Source organism: Chelonia mydas, chromosome 2 (assembly GCF_015237465.2).
Source record: "Chelonia mydas isolate rCheMyd1 chromosome 2, rCheMyd1.pri.v2, whole genome shotgun sequence".
In the NCBI taxonomy this organism is placed as follows: Eukaryota; Metazoa; Chordata; order Testudines; family Cheloniidae; genus Chelonia; species Chelonia mydas.
In genome coordinates, this window is record NC_057850.1 from 260,813,690 (window position 1) to 260,828,684 (window position 14,995).

The 14,995-nt window shown below is 51.5% G+C and overlaps 2 protein-coding genes across 2 annotated transcripts in view; both read right to left on the reverse strand.

Moving 5' to 3' along the window:
• GIMAP8 (GTPase, IMAP family member 8) overlaps positions 1-14,995 on the reverse strand; it is a 641,187-nt gene that overhangs the window by 557,329 nt on the left and 68,863 nt on the right. The gene's annotated exons all lie outside the window — the stretch shown is intronic.
• The window catches only part of LOC102939336 (zinc finger protein 268), a 29,667-nt gene that overhangs the window by 8,413 nt on the left and 6,259 nt on the right, over positions 1-14,995 (reverse strand). The window contains exons 5-6 of the mRNA XM_043541896.1: positions 3,900-4,538; positions 357-483 (exon numbers count right to left, since the gene is read on the reverse strand). Of these exons, the coding sequence (XP_043397831.1) occupies positions 357-483; positions 3,900-4,538 (766 nt within the window). The remainder of the gene's footprint in view (positions 1-356; positions 484-3,899; positions 4,539-14,995) is intronic.

Sequence of the window (14,995 nt, forward strand, 5' to 3'; positions counted from 1 at the left end):
ATTTCCTGGTTTTGTGACGTTTGTGTTTGAATTGTGACACTGATGCTCTTGTAAGGGATACGTAGAGGGACCTCAGCTCCACAGGTCTGAGTTTGTGGGGATTGAATATACGAGTTTTGGGGCCTGAAACTCTCCTGTTTGGGGAGGGTGGGAGGAGCTCCCGATTCTCCTGGGCACCTGCAAATTAATTCCATAAGAACAATGCTTTTTGCATTTCTATTTGCAAAGGGTCTGCGAACTTTCAGGATAACAATCCTTTACCACTCTTGGGAGAGAGGGAATCCTTGAAAGTGCCAGGAACCAGCCTTACACAGACCACGCAGCTCTCGGTAACATGAGGAGAAGTGTCTCTTTACCCAAAGAGGCGATGAGCTTGTAATTCTCCTTCATCACATCTCGGTACAGTTCCCGCTGCCATTCTGCTAACTCCGCCCACTCCTCCAGGGAGAAATAGACCGCGACGTCCTCAAATGCCACCGGCACCTGCAAAACAAGCAGCCCCATTCAGTACCTCCCACCACCGGCAGCCCTGACTGCCATCCAGGCTGGGGATATTCCATGTGTCTGAGCCACAGCGCTAACCGAGACCGTTTTACACGTGTGTCTGATCAGAAACAATGTCGGCTACGCACGGATCAACCGGGTTAGAAAACACAGCAGGTCAGAAGCGGGCTCACGAGTGCTGGAGCTCCATGAGTTACAGAGGAGGACATTACATCAGCCATGCCGCAAAGGGGGCTGATAAGGGTTCACAGCATGCCTTTTAGACATGGCCCATCTCCTCCTCTCTGCGTGCACAGTGCCCGGCGCATTGTGAGCGCTGCCCTCTCGGAAATATTAACAATAGCAGCGGCTGCCTCCAAAATGCCCTTCGTATATTAATGAATGGCCAGGTTCACCCCACTTGTGTCCTGTTTAACCTGGCTGGTCCAGGCCCCAGCCCAGCAAATAAACTGCCGGAGACCTTCCGGGCTGCTGAGGGCCCCAGACACGGGCTTTAGAGTGGTTCAATCAAGCGAGCGGAAAAGCCCACAAGGAAAGACGACTTCCAGCTCCCAGCAGTGTGGCCGTGGTTTGCATCCACTTTCCACAAGCGTCCATGACAAGGCAAGGCCCAGGGAATTCCACCCAAGGGCCCGCGCACCTCCCTTTCTTGTAACAGGAGGGCCCATTCCAGTTACGCCTGGGGCTGGGCGCTCTACGGAAACACCGCTCCATTAGCACTTCTGCTTAGTGTCAGGGCTTCGTCCACACGGTCCCCACCTCGGAACCGTTTGGTTAAGCTCACTGCCTCCTTGCTCCATATTGCAGTTGAGCACAGCAAAGGGAGCTGGCGGCTTTCAAATAATTCTTTTGATTCTGTGCAAAGGGAAGTTGGTTCCATAAACGTTTCTGCATCAAGATCTCTGGCCCTTCCTGATCAGCTGCAGTATTTATTTTTTTAATACTTTGGACTTTTCCCGAAGATCGTCCCTTCAGCCTGGGTGTTTCGGAGCAAACATCCCTCTTTATTCATGATCAGCAGGATGCATCCGATGAAGTGAGCTGTAGCTCACGGAAGCTTATGCTCAAATAAATTTGTTAGTCTCTAAGGTGCCACAAGTCCTCCTTTTCTAGTAACAGGTGGAGCGCTCTTTATCTAGCGATCCCAAAGCACTCCCGTTAGCAAGTAGCACAGTCCCTGTTTTGCAGATGGGGAAGCTGAAGCATGGTGGGAACTGACTCACCTGAGTAAGGCCCATTAGCCTGGCAATAGCTCCCTCACTCCAGAGTTCACTGTGTCTCCTGGCTGGCTTTATCAGCCAGCAGAATCTCTGCCAGGCCCAGGGTCCGACTCTCCATTGCCCTGCCCCAGTGTAACCGTTTGCAAAGGGAGTGCACAATGGGCGTAAGATGGAACTGCTCCGACCGCGTGGCTTTACACGCCCGCTTGGCCCAGGTGTAAACGACCACACAAGAGACAGCGGGACACAGACTCAGAGCCACAGTATCAACCTCATTCTAATTTATATGTGTACAAATCATCCTGCACGGCCACACAAATGAACAGAAATGAGGTTGTGTAGCACCTGGCCTCCTCTGCCAGTCCAGTCTTGGCCACCACCCAGGGCAGGTCCTGCAGTCTGGGTTCAGACAAAACTTCCGCTGAAATCCAGGGCAGTTCTCCCCAGTAAGGGCTGCAGGAGTGACCCGGCGATGCTGGTTAGGGCTTTGTCTAAGTCAGTTTGAAATGTGCCGAGCACCAGGGCTTCCAGCACTTCCCTCATGGAGACGATTCTCCTGCTGGTGCATCTCATGGAGGCACACAGCTCCCAGTGGGGACTCTGGGTCTAAATCCCATAGGCAGCTTTGAAAATCTCAGCCTAAAGGTCTAATTTCAGAAGTCCCTATCGGTGCACTAGGGCTTATCACTGCCCTATGTTTGCGGGGTTCAAAGCAGTTTTCTGTCCACACGACGTGTGCTTCTAGCTGAGTCATTGCAAATTAATTTTTCACCTAAGATTTCACACTCTCAACTAAAATGCATCTGGATTTATAACTACTTCATCCCCTATGGCTAGTCATTGGTTTTTAAAAAGCCATTGAGTTTCTTGGGCAGGATTTTTTCACAGATTCATCGTTTGGAAGGCCAGAAGGGACCAGTCTCATCATCTAGCCCGATCTCTTGCACAACATAGGCCAGAGAACTTCTCCCAGTGATTTCTGCATCAAGCCCATATCTTGTGGTTGAGCTAGGGCATATTTACTAGAAAGCCATCCAGTCTTGATTTAAAGACTTCAAGTGATGGCGAATTCATCACGTCCCTTGGTAAATTATTCCCTTGGTTAATTGCCACATTGCTCAGAAATTGCATCTTATTTCTAGCCTGAATGTATCGACCGACCTTCAGCGTCCAGCCACTGGCTTTCCTTCTGCCTTTAGATCAAAGAGCCCTTTCTCGTCTGTAGAGAAACCCCTGAGGCCTGTGAGTCCAGATTGTCTTGGTGCAGTCTGAACACTTCTTCCTGCGTCAGGCCCACACTCTGCAGACTGGCACCACGTTCCCTCCTCCATCGTCCTTTCCACACGCCCGAGTTCGTGCATTAAAATCTTTCCTTCAGCCTCTGAATAATTTGGTGTTGCTTCTGTGGGACTCTCGGAGGGGGTCTCCCTGGCGCGGCGCCCAGCGCGACCCCACCCGCGCCACGAAGGGATGCACGGCCCCTTCCTGGGCTCCCAGACCAGAGGCCTCTGCAGATGCAGCTCCAAACAGCACTGGCCTTTCCTGCCAGGGCCCCCTAGCCATGGCACGTCCCTGTCCAATTTGCTGCCCAGGGCACCCCTCGGCCTCTGCTGGCGTGGAGGGGTCGCAAGCCGCCCCCGGCCCATGAAAGTTCGGGGTCTCGGGGGGATCCCGGCCGTTTCCCAGGCGCAGCCTTGTTAGCTGTATTTCCCCAGGGCCTGGCCTGTCTCTGTCCCCTCCGCAGCCGGCCCGGCGGGTCCGGGAACAGCAGGCTGCGGCTTCCCTGCCCTTTACCCCCTTCCCCGGGCCGTAATACGAGGCTAAACCAAGGGAGCCCAACGCAGATCCCCCAGCGCCCCCCTGCCCCTCGGTCTCGGCTTCCCCTGGGCTTGCGGGGACACCGCCCCCCCCCGGGGCCCCCACCCACAGCGGGCCGGCCCCGAGAGCCGAGCCCCAGGCGGGTTCACCCACCCAGCGCCCCCCGGGCTGGGCCGGGCGGGGCACACAGGGGCTGCGGTCCCTAAGGTGGCTACAGACCGCGGGCGGGGCTGTTGGCGCGGCCCGGCCCGGCTCGGCCCCGGGCTCCCATTGTCACCGCGCTACCGCTGCGCAGTTGGCCCCGGGAGCGCAGCGCCCCGCTCCCTGCGCCCCGAGCCGGGCCGCGCCGGCGCCTACCTGCGCCCGGCCCCCGCGGGGCATCGTCCCCCGGGCTCGGCCGGGCAGGCGCGTCGGACAAAGCGCGGCGAGCTCCGGGCTCCGAGGGCGGCGCGCCCCGGCTGGGAGCGGTCCGGGCGCAGGATGCGCTGCGCGGGGCGCGGGGGCTGCGCTGCGCTGCGCGGGGGCAGCGGGCCCCGGGGCGCCGCCGGAGCTCGGGCGCGCAGGTCTCCGGCTCTCCCGGGGCGCCGCGCGGGGGGACCCGGGCATCCCCCTGCGGCGGGAGGGAGAAAAAACTACAGCTCCCGGCAGCCCGTAGCGCGGCGCCGCCTCCCCCCGCCTGGCCCCGGAGCTCCCCGGCTGGGGCCGAGCAGGGCCCCGCGCCCAGGCTGGCCGGCGGCCGGCAGCGAGGGTCGCACCCCGGGGCCCTGCGCAGCGCAGGCGCCTGCCTGGGGACGGGGCTGCTGCAGCGGGGAAAGCCCCTCCGTCCCATCTCGTACCCGCCCGCCGCTTCCACACGGCCCGAGGGGGACCTGCCCCGGGGGAGCGGGGCTTGTGCACGTGTCTCGCTTCTCTGGGAGGGAGCAGGAGGCCCGAGGCGTGTTTCTGCTGCCGGGACGCTGTGCAGCCGGGCTGGCCGGCCCTGGGGTCCTGGACGCGCTGTCGGGCGATGGCATCAAAACACCAAGGAAGCGAGAGTGAGGAATGAAAAGAGGAAGGAGTTTTATTCAAACCGGTTAAAAGGCTATGATCTGGTTTCGGTAACAGCTGATTAACGGAGCCCCTGAAACCCACTGTGGAGAAAAGCTCTTTGGCCCTTTCAGTGAAGGGCTGAGCAAGCGCTCAGTTAAGGGCTAAGATCCAGTCACCTCTAACTCCACTGAGGACGACCTCTAGTGAAGACCAGACAGGAAAGAGTAGGTCATGCTGGTGGGGGAGTGGCACTGTGTGTGAAAGAAATCATAGAGTCAAATATAGTAAACATCTTTAAAGGAATCAGACTGTACCATAGAATCTCGATGGATAGAAATTCCAAGCCCTAGTAATAAGAATATAGCGGTAGGAATATACTTCCGATCACCTGACCAGGATGGTGTTAGTGACTGTGAAATGCTCAGGGAGATTAGAGAGGCTACAAAAACAGAAAACCCAACAATAATGGGGGATTTCAGCTATCCCCATATGGACTGGGTACGTGTCACCTCAGGACGGGATGCAGAGATAAAATTTCTAGACACCATTAACGACAGCTTCTTAGAGCAGCTAGTCTTGGAACCCCCAAGGGGAGAGGCAATTCTTGATTTGATCTTAAGTGGCACACAGGATCTGGTCCCAGAGATGAACAGAACTGAACTGCTCAGTAATAGTGACCATAATGTAGTTAAATTTAACATCCTAGTAGGAGGAAAATACCAAAGAAACTCACCACAGTATCATTCAACTTAAAAAAAGGGGAATTACACAAAAACGAGGAGGCTAGTTAAACGGTAATTAAAAGGAACTGTCACAAGAGTGAAATGCCTGCAAGCTGCATGGAAACTTTTTAAAAAAACACCATAATAGAGGCTCAAACTATATCTATACACCCCAAATAAAAAAAAGCAGTAAGAGGACCAAAATAAAAATAAAAATAAAAAATGACACCATGGCGAAACACCAGAGTAAAAGAGGCGGTTAGAGACAAAAAGACATTTTTTAAAAATTGGAAGTCAAATCCTAGTGAGGTAAATAGAAAGGAGCATAAACTCTGGCCAGGCAAGTATAATTAGTCAGGCCAAAAAATAATTTGAAGAACAACTAGCAAGACACAAAAATTAACAGCAATTTTTTAAAAGTATATCAGAAGCTGGAGGCCCGCAGTGGGGCTACTGGATAATCGAGGTGCTGAGGGAGCACTCAGGGAAGACAAGGCCATTGAGGAGAAGCTAAATGAATTCTTTCCATCTGTCTGCACAGCTGAGGATGTGAGGAGATTCCCACACCTGAGCCATTCTTTGCAGGTGATAAATCTGAGGAACTGTTGCAGATTAAGGTGTCAATAGAAGAGGTTTTGGAACAAATTGATAAATTCAAGTGTAATAAGTCACCAGGACCAGATGATATTCACCCAAGAGTTTCAAAGGAATTCACACTTGAAATTGTAGAACTACTAACTATGGTATGTAACCTATCACTGAGATGACTGGAGGACAGCTAATGTGACACCAATTTTTAAAAAAGACTCCAGAAGCGATCCTGGCAATTACAGGCCAGTAAGCCTAACTTCAGTACCAGGCACATTGGTTGAAACAACAGTAAGGAACAGAATGATCAGACACATAGAAGAACGTGATTTGTTGGGGAAGAACCAACACCGCTTTTGTAAAGGGAAATCATGCCTCACCAATCTACTAGAATTCTTTGAGGGGGTCAACAAACATGGGAACAAGGGTGATCCAGTGGATATAGTGTACGTGGACTTTCAGAAAGCCTTTGACAAGGTCCCTCACCAGAGGTTGTTAGGCAAAGTAAGCAGTCATGGGATAAGAGGGAAGGTCCTTTCGTGGATCAATAACTGAAAAAAAGACAGGAAACAAAGGGTAGGAATAATGGTCAATTTTCACAGTGGAGAGAGGTAAATAGCAGGGCCTCCCAAGGATTTGTACTTGGGTCTGTGCTGTTCAACATATTCATAAATGATCTTGAAAAAAGGGGCAGACAGTGAGGTGTCAAAGTTTGCAGACAATACAAAACTATTCAAGATAGTTAAGTCCCAAGCAGACTGCGAAGAGCTACAAAGGGATCTCATGAAACTGGGTGACTGGGCAACAAAATGGCAGATGAAATTCAATGCTGATAAATGCAAAGTAATGCACATTGGAAAACATAATCCCAACTCTACATATGAAATGATGGGGTCTAAATTAGCTGTTACCACTCAAGAGAGAAATCTTGGAGTCATTGTGGATAGTTCTCTGAAAACATCCACTCAATGTGCAGTGGCAGTCAAAAAAGTGAACAGAACGTTGGGAACCATTAGGACAGGGATAGCTAATATGACAGAAAATAGCATATTGCCTCTATATAAATCCACGGTATGGCCACATCTTGAATACTGCATGTAGTTCTCGTCGCCCCATCTCAAAAAGGAGATATTAGAATTGGAAAAAGTGCAGAGAAGGGCAACAAAAATGATTAAGGGAATGGAACAGCTTCTGTATGAGGAGAGATTAATAAGACTGGGGCTTTTCAGCTTGGAAAAGAGATGACTAAGGGGGGATATGATAGAGGACTAGATGACCTCCTGAGGTCCCTTCCAACCCTGATATTCTATGACTATAAAATCATGAATGGAGTGGAGAAAGTGAATACGGAAGTGTTATTTACTCCTTCTCATAACACAAGAATGAGGGGCCACCCAATGAAAGTAATGGGGCAGCAGGTTTAAAACAAACAAAAGGAAATATTTTTTCACACAACACACAGTCAACCTGTGGAACTCGTTGCCAGAGGATGTTGTGAAGGCCAAAACCATAATGGGGTTAAAAAAAGAACTAGATCAGTTCCTGGAGGGTAGGTCCATCAATGGCGATTAGCCAGGATGGGCAGGGATGCAACCCCATGCTCTGGGTGTCCCTAAACCTCTGACTGCCAGAAGCTGGGACTGAACGACAGAGGATGGCTCACTCAATGATTGCCCTGTTTTGTTCATTCCCTTGGAAGCATCAGGCACTGGCCACTGTCAGAAGACAGGACACTGGACTAAATGGACCATTGGTCTGACCCAGTGTGGCCATTCTCATGGTCTGTAGCCATCTGGTGTCTCTTGTCTTACATCTAGATTGTCAGCTCTGTGGGGCAGGGACTGCCTTTATGGTCTGTGTTTGTACAGTGCGCAGCACACTGAGCTCCTGGCCCATGACTAGGGCTGCTAGGTGCTATTCTAACATAAATCGTATCATTCACAGAACAACTTTTAGACTGTTCCAGCTTCACCCAGCCCCGTTCCACACAGGTGCCTCTTCCACCACTCTCAAATACAAACACACCATCAAAACAACCTTAACGCTGCTCCTCTCGTGACACAAGTTGAAAATCTCAGACAATCTTCTTCATCCATGACAAAGAATTTCGAATCACCAGTGACCATAAACCACCCGAATACTTTACTCTTGGCCGTCCAGTTATCTTGCCACCTCTGAATTCACACAGAAAGACCTACTTCAATCCATGCTACCCACAGATAGAATAGTGAAAGCAACCATGCACCACGGTTTGTTAACACACCACGTGCCCCCAACACACACCGCGGTTGCACGTACAAACCTCTCCCGCACACAATGAACATATAGACATTTCATGAAAATATGAAAAATTAGTGTGGTTGCCTGAAATTTAATTGGTGCCTAGTACTGCCTCAATTGCATGCATAATAGTAAGATGATGATATTATTATGTGGTTAGGCATAGGGAGGGCATCAGGGGGCGGCCGGATCTTCTCTTCCCTTAGCCAGCCTTGCAGGACTGCACCCACCACACATGCTGCACTGTCGGGCGCTGCGGCACTGTAAATGCAGCAGGGTCCTTCTTTGTAGAAGGCTCTGGAGACAGGACGCTGAGATCGTAATGGTCTCGTGGTTAAAGATACAAGACCAGGCTCAGGACATCTGGATTCTCTTTCTGGCTCTGCCACGCTCTTGCTAGATGACCATGGGAAACTCACATCACCTCTCTGTGTCTCAGTTTCCCGCTTGTAGAACGGAGATAATACTGACCTTTCTCATAGCACTCAGAGGAGAGTGGTGGCTTCTGAAGCTCTCACTGTATTCACTTCTGTCCAGTGCCCTGAGATCCTGGGCTGGAGAAGCAGAGTTATTTCACTTCGAGCTGGAGCTGTGGAGATTGGATCCAGATTCACCTCTGAACTTCCCCAACTGTTGGGAGTCTGTGGCACAATGTGCGTTGGGTGGCCCCTGTAGAACTGGGGCTGAGCGACGTGACTGAATCGTGGTGCCATGTCAGAGTGGACTGAGGGCTAGATCGGGGGAGTGTTAGACTGGTTCTGTCTCCCCCACCAGTCCGGCCAGCGCTGTGTAGCTGGGGCTAGCAGGAGCAGTGGTAAAGGTTGGTTAATGTTAAAGCCAGAAGGGACCATTCAAGCAGCTAGTCCAGTGGTTTTCAACCTTTTTTCATTTGTGGCCCCCTAAAAAATTCCGAATGGAGGTGCGCGCCTCTTTGGAAATCTTAGACACTCTGTAGCCCCCCCAGGCGTCCACGAACCACAGGTTGAAAACCACCAATCTTAGTCTGACCTCATGCATCTCACAGGCCATTAAACACCATCCAGTTACCTCTGTATTGACCTGGTAACTTGTATTTTACTAAATGCAATGCAATAACTTGTATGTTATTCATCAGAGGGTGGCCATGTTAGTCTGGATCTGTAAAAGCGGCAGAGTCCTGTGGCACCTTATAGACTAACAGACATCACATGCATCCGACGAAGGGGGTATTCACCCACGAAAGCTCCTGCTCCAATACGTCTGTTAGTCTATCAGGTGCCACAGGACTCTTTGCCGCTTGTATGTTATTGTCTGTCTCCCACAAGGCAGGCCGTCTGGATCTGGAGACATCAGGAACTAGAGAATCCACCACTGCCTTGACCCTTTGTTTCCAGGGTTAAGCCTCTCACTGTTGTAAATGCATGTCTCATTTCTCATTTGAATTTGTCTGGCTTCAGCTTCCAGCCATTAGTTCTTGTGATGATTCTCTCTGCAGGATTAAAGAGCCCGCTAGGTACCTGGTGTTTTCTCCCCAGAAAGGTACTTCCAGGCTGTAACCAAGTCCCTGCTCAGGCTTCCTTTCCATAAAGAGATGGAACTCTTTCAGTCTCTCACATTTTCTTCAGCTGAGTCGTTTTTGTGGCTCTTTTCTGCCCAACACCCTTTTTGAAATGTGGACACCAGCACTGGACACAGTATTCCAGCATCAGTCTCACCAGTGCTGTGTACCAGTGTAAAATCCCCCGCCTGCCCCACTCACCACTCCTCCGTTTATACATCCAAGGGCCGCATTAGCCCTGTTTGCCACAGCAACACTCTGGGAGCCCGGGTTCAGTCTCTTGTCCACTCTCACCCCTAGACCCTTTTCAGAGTCAGGATCCTGTTCCCCCATCTGTAGGTGGGGTCCGCGTTCCTTGCTCCTGCATGTATAAGACTTTTCCTTTGGCTGTAGTAAAATGCATTTGGTTTGAATGGGCCCACTTAAGCAAGTGATCCAGATCGCACTGTGTGACTGCCCTGTTGTCCTCCTGCCAACCTCTGTTATCCACAGATTTTATCAACCGGGATTTTATATTTACTTGCAGATCACCGATGAAAGTGTTGAATAGTGTGGGGCCTCATACTGATCCCTGTGGAACCTCACTAGAAACACCCCCATTTGCTGCTGATTCCCCATTGATGGCTACTTTTTGAGATCTGTCAGTTAGCTAGTTCTTAAACCAGTTAACATGTGCTCTGTTGACATTGTATAGTGCTATTTTTTAATAAGAGTGCCATGTGGTACTAAGTCAAATCTCCTATAAAAGTCTAACGTTTACATAGTAATTTGTAATCTCATCAAAGAATTCAATATCTTAGGTGCAAAGAAGAGGAACAAAATGATTAGGGGGATGGAATAGTCTCCATATGAGGACAGATTAATAAGACTGGGACTTTTCAGCTTGGAAAGGAGATGACGGGGGTTGGGGGGGTATGATAGAAGTCTATAAAATCATGACTGGTGTGGAGAAAGTAGATAAGGAAGTGCTGTTTACTCCTTCTCATAGCACAAGAACTAGGGGCAACCCAATGAAATGAACAGGCAGCAGGCTTAACACAAACAAAAGGAAGTATTTCTTCACACAACGCACAGTCAAGCTGTGGAACTTCTTGCCAGAGGATGTTGTGAAGGCCAAAAGTATAGCTGTGTTCAAAAAAGAATTAGACAAGTTCCTGGAGGATAGGTCCATCAATGGCTATTAGTCAAGATGGGCAGGAATGCCACCCCATGCTCTGGGTGTCACCAAACCTCTGACTGCCAGAAGCACCTGGCACTGGCCACGGTCGGAAGACAGGAGACTGGGCTAGATGGACCTTTGGTGCGACCCAGTGTGGCTGTCCTTATGTACTCAGGTTGTTGGACAAGACCCATGTTCCATAAAACCGTGCTGTCTGGCATTAATTATATTCACAACCTTTAATTCTTTAATCAACTCAACCCCTCCTCAGCTTTTCCATTATTTTTCCCAGGCTCAGCAGTGCAGGTAGGGCGGTCCGGTCCGCCGTAGCAGCAAGATATTTACAGCAGGTATGGCGTTCCGGAAAGAGGAGCAGCAGGGCACTGGGCGGGCAGCTGAACCGCCCCCAGCCCTTCCCCGCAGGGCTCCTCCGTCTGCAGCGGCCTGGCCGGAGGACAGGGCAGGGACAGTGCAGCCGCCGGCGTTGCTGTCAGGATTCTGCTGCTTTCCCCGCTGCAGTTCCTGGGAGGGCCCTGACCGCAGCGGGGCAAGGAGAACATCAGGGCACCGGGTGGCCCCACGCTGCCAGCTCCTCCGGCACGGCTGCTGGGCCACCCCCAGCCTGTCCTCTGGCAGGGCCGGCTGCTGTCCAGACGGAGGAGGCCCTGCGGGGAAGGGCTGGGGGCGATAGAGCCGTGCCAGAGGAGCTGCAGCCGTGGCACTGCCCCGTGGCCCCACGTTCGGCTCCTTTCACCACCGTGGTTCCGAAGGCGCAGCGGGAGGAGGACAGAGCCCCGCCCCCAGGTAAGGGGGGATGGATCATGGGGAGGGGACGGGGAGAGCGTGGGGTCCCCAGGCTGGGGGCAGGGCAGAGTCACGTGGAGGGTCACGTGCCCCCCATGGCTCCCTCCGTACCAGTAAGAAATGGATTCCCCTTGCACCGCTGCCCAGGCTTGATCCCAGGCTAAACTGCAGTTACGACAAGAGCAATTTGCTTTATGGAAAAGTAACACTAGGGAAATATTTGATGTCGCTGTAGCTGCAATCTAGAAGCTGGAAACAGAACGAATCAGCATCCTGCAGCCAGCCAGCTCTTCACCGATTCCCACTGCTCCGCTGGCCCCTGGGACCCATGCAGCCGGCATAGGAGGGGTGCAGTAGAAAGCTGCCTGATCGAACAGTGGTGCTCAGCATGTCTGGTTAATCACCTGGCTTTCCTTGGAGTGGTCTGTCTGATGGGGGTCAGAGACCTTTTTCTTTCTGAGGCCCCCGCAACATACTATAAAATCTCCATGGCCCACCTGGGCCACAACTGGTTTTCTCATATAAAAGCTAGGGCCAGAGTTAGGGGGTAGCAAGCCGGGCCCTTGCCTGGGGCCCCACGCCACAGGTGCCCCCATGAAGCTACATTGCTCAGGCTTCAGCTTCCGCCCTGGGTGGCAGGGCTCAGGGGCCTGGGCTTCGGCCCCATGCAAAGGGGCTTCGGCGTTCTGCCCTGGGCCCCAGCGAGTCTAATGCTGGCCCTGCTTGGTGGCCCCCTGAAACCTGCTCGAGGCCCCATAGGGGGCCCCAGACCCCGGGTTGAGGACCACTGATCTAGTTTATCCGTTCTGCAGTGCTCGGCCTGGCCACCACCTGCACTTTTCAGGACTGGCCTCCATGCCCATTGTACATTGACCTGGACTCCTGCAAAGCAGCCCTTCTCCCATTTATTGCCTCTCACCTGCTCCTGTTGTGGGACAGAGAATGGGATCTGCGCTACCGCCAGCCACCTCCTGGCCCTTACCGCGTGCCCTCGGAGAGCATGGCTGGTGAGGCCCCAGCTGACACACTCACTTTAAGTTTATATTATTTTAATTGTTCTTTTGAAGGAAAAAGAAAGCAAAAGCAAGACCACATAGAGACGTTACAGCGCTACACCGTTACGAACGGCCCCCACAACACAGAGCATGCAGAACTGCGCCTAAGGTACATTCACTGAATCCCCACGGCAGCACTCGCTGCCTGTCTCCTCACTCAGGCATCCGCTTTCAGAGAACAGAGCTGCGTTCCCTGACTCGGTCCCCCTCCAACCCGGCTAAGCCCCTCCCGCCGGCACCCCACTCTGCACTGAGACTTTTTTGTCGACATCCGTGTTTTTGATGGCTGGCCTTTTGATGGCCAGACTAGTCTCCAGGGAGAATATGCCACATGACCTATTAAAGGGAAACCGTCAACATAATACATACACAAAACTCTGCTCTTAGTATTCACGCAGAAAAAATGAAACCATCTCCTTTGGCTCCTCATGAATGAGGCTGGGTTTTGTTCATGTTTTGCACTTCAGTCTTCTTGGGACGTGGAAGTAGACAGCTTGCTTTGCTAGAAGCGTTCCCGTTTGCCGTCCATTTCACTTCCTGCCCTCACAGTGCCGCTGCGGTTTGGATTTCAGCACTGCAGGGGATGGACTGAACCCCGCAACCTGTTGGTTCATTTAAACTAAAAAGCAACAGGGAAGTGGGTTCATTACACCGAGGCTACGTTTTGTACCTACATCTCCCTGAAGCAGCCAGATGATTATCAAACCCACAGGGGCCCAGGCAAGAAGCCACCACAAATACCGAACAGCAGAAATACCTGCAGCAGATGGACTGACGTTTCTAGGCCCGCGATACTCAGAACTTAGTGGTCCAGGAGCCAAATTAGCGATCAGCTTGACCCACAAGGGCCCCCGCAGCGTGACCGACGGGGGACGCTTGGTTTTATATATAATTATTCTCACAGCAAATAAGTTACTGACTTAGAGCAGGCTGACAACCGAATTGGTTGATAAGACAGTAGAAGTCTCCTGATGGGTTGGTAATTCCGTCACACCACGTTTCACACCGTGGCCTGCAAAGAGCCGCAGGAGACACAGGGAGGAGCCGCTTGAGGCTCGCGAGCTGCAGTCTGAGGACCGCTGGTCGAAGTGATGGGTTCTGGGGGGAAAACCTGCCCGTTAACTCTCTTGGAGAGAACACTGGGGAGGCAGCGACGTCAGCTGTCAGTCCGGCCTCGGGTGGCACCTCCACAAGTCACGGGGAGATGGTGGTCACCCCAAGATCTCGCTCCCACACCCAACGGGCCCACTCTGACTCCTGTTAAAGTCAAATCAGTGGGACTGGATTATCCCTAAAGGGATCCAACTCTTGAAGAGCATAGAGAATCCACTGCTGTATGGCGATAGGAAACTGGCAGGAGAAATAGCTTTAAAGGACAGGAAATGGACACACCAGACACTTGGGTTCAGGGCACAAGAGAGATATGGATGGGTAGGAGCAGTGTGCCAGGTGGAAGGAGAAGTGCAGGACTGCCAAGGAATGGCATGCACCTCACAGGGCATCTGCCATTTTTAGAAGCTTTTAATTTATTAATTAGAGAGAAAAACCTCCCCAGCTCTTGTGTGTGTATTAACATGGATTTTATTCAGCATGCTGCGGCATTCCATAGGGACTTTAATGTGACTAGGACTAGCATCTTAGTGCTAATACCTGCTACAATACAATGGTCTGTGATTTATATGGGAAGGATAAAATCAAAGCAGACACAGCAGACCATTGCTAATTACGTCACTGAACAAATGAAAAAAAGACAGCTTTGCCACAATTTTCTGCCAAGATCTGATCGAGTGGTGCAGTGAGTTCTCATATGATTCACACTTCCTCACTTTCGCAAAGTACACCGCAGAGCACTTCCTAATAGACTATAGCATAAATAAACCTAAATGTCATGCCCGAATAAATGAACCATGTTCATTACAAGGCGGTGTCCTTGCTCTTTGATGATACGCTGAGCGTCTCATTTGCAAGATTCATCAATTTTCACAGACACTTGTGCAAAGTAGCACGGTTCTACTGTAATTAGAAAGCTAACGTAGGTAATGGGGCACTTATTTATATTTTGGTTAAGATATTTTAGTGTTTTTACTAGGCAGCCAAACAACCAATACATTTAGGAGGCCAATCCAGTTGCTTGTAGAATATTCGTACTCTGGAGAGGAGACTGACACGTCAGTTGTTTTTCAGCAAGGTCCCACGGCAAGGATAGGCCTGGGGAGTTGAGTTTGTGTGTCATAAATGCCACTTTTGCACACCCAGGTTGGAAGGTAGCTTCTGTTGGC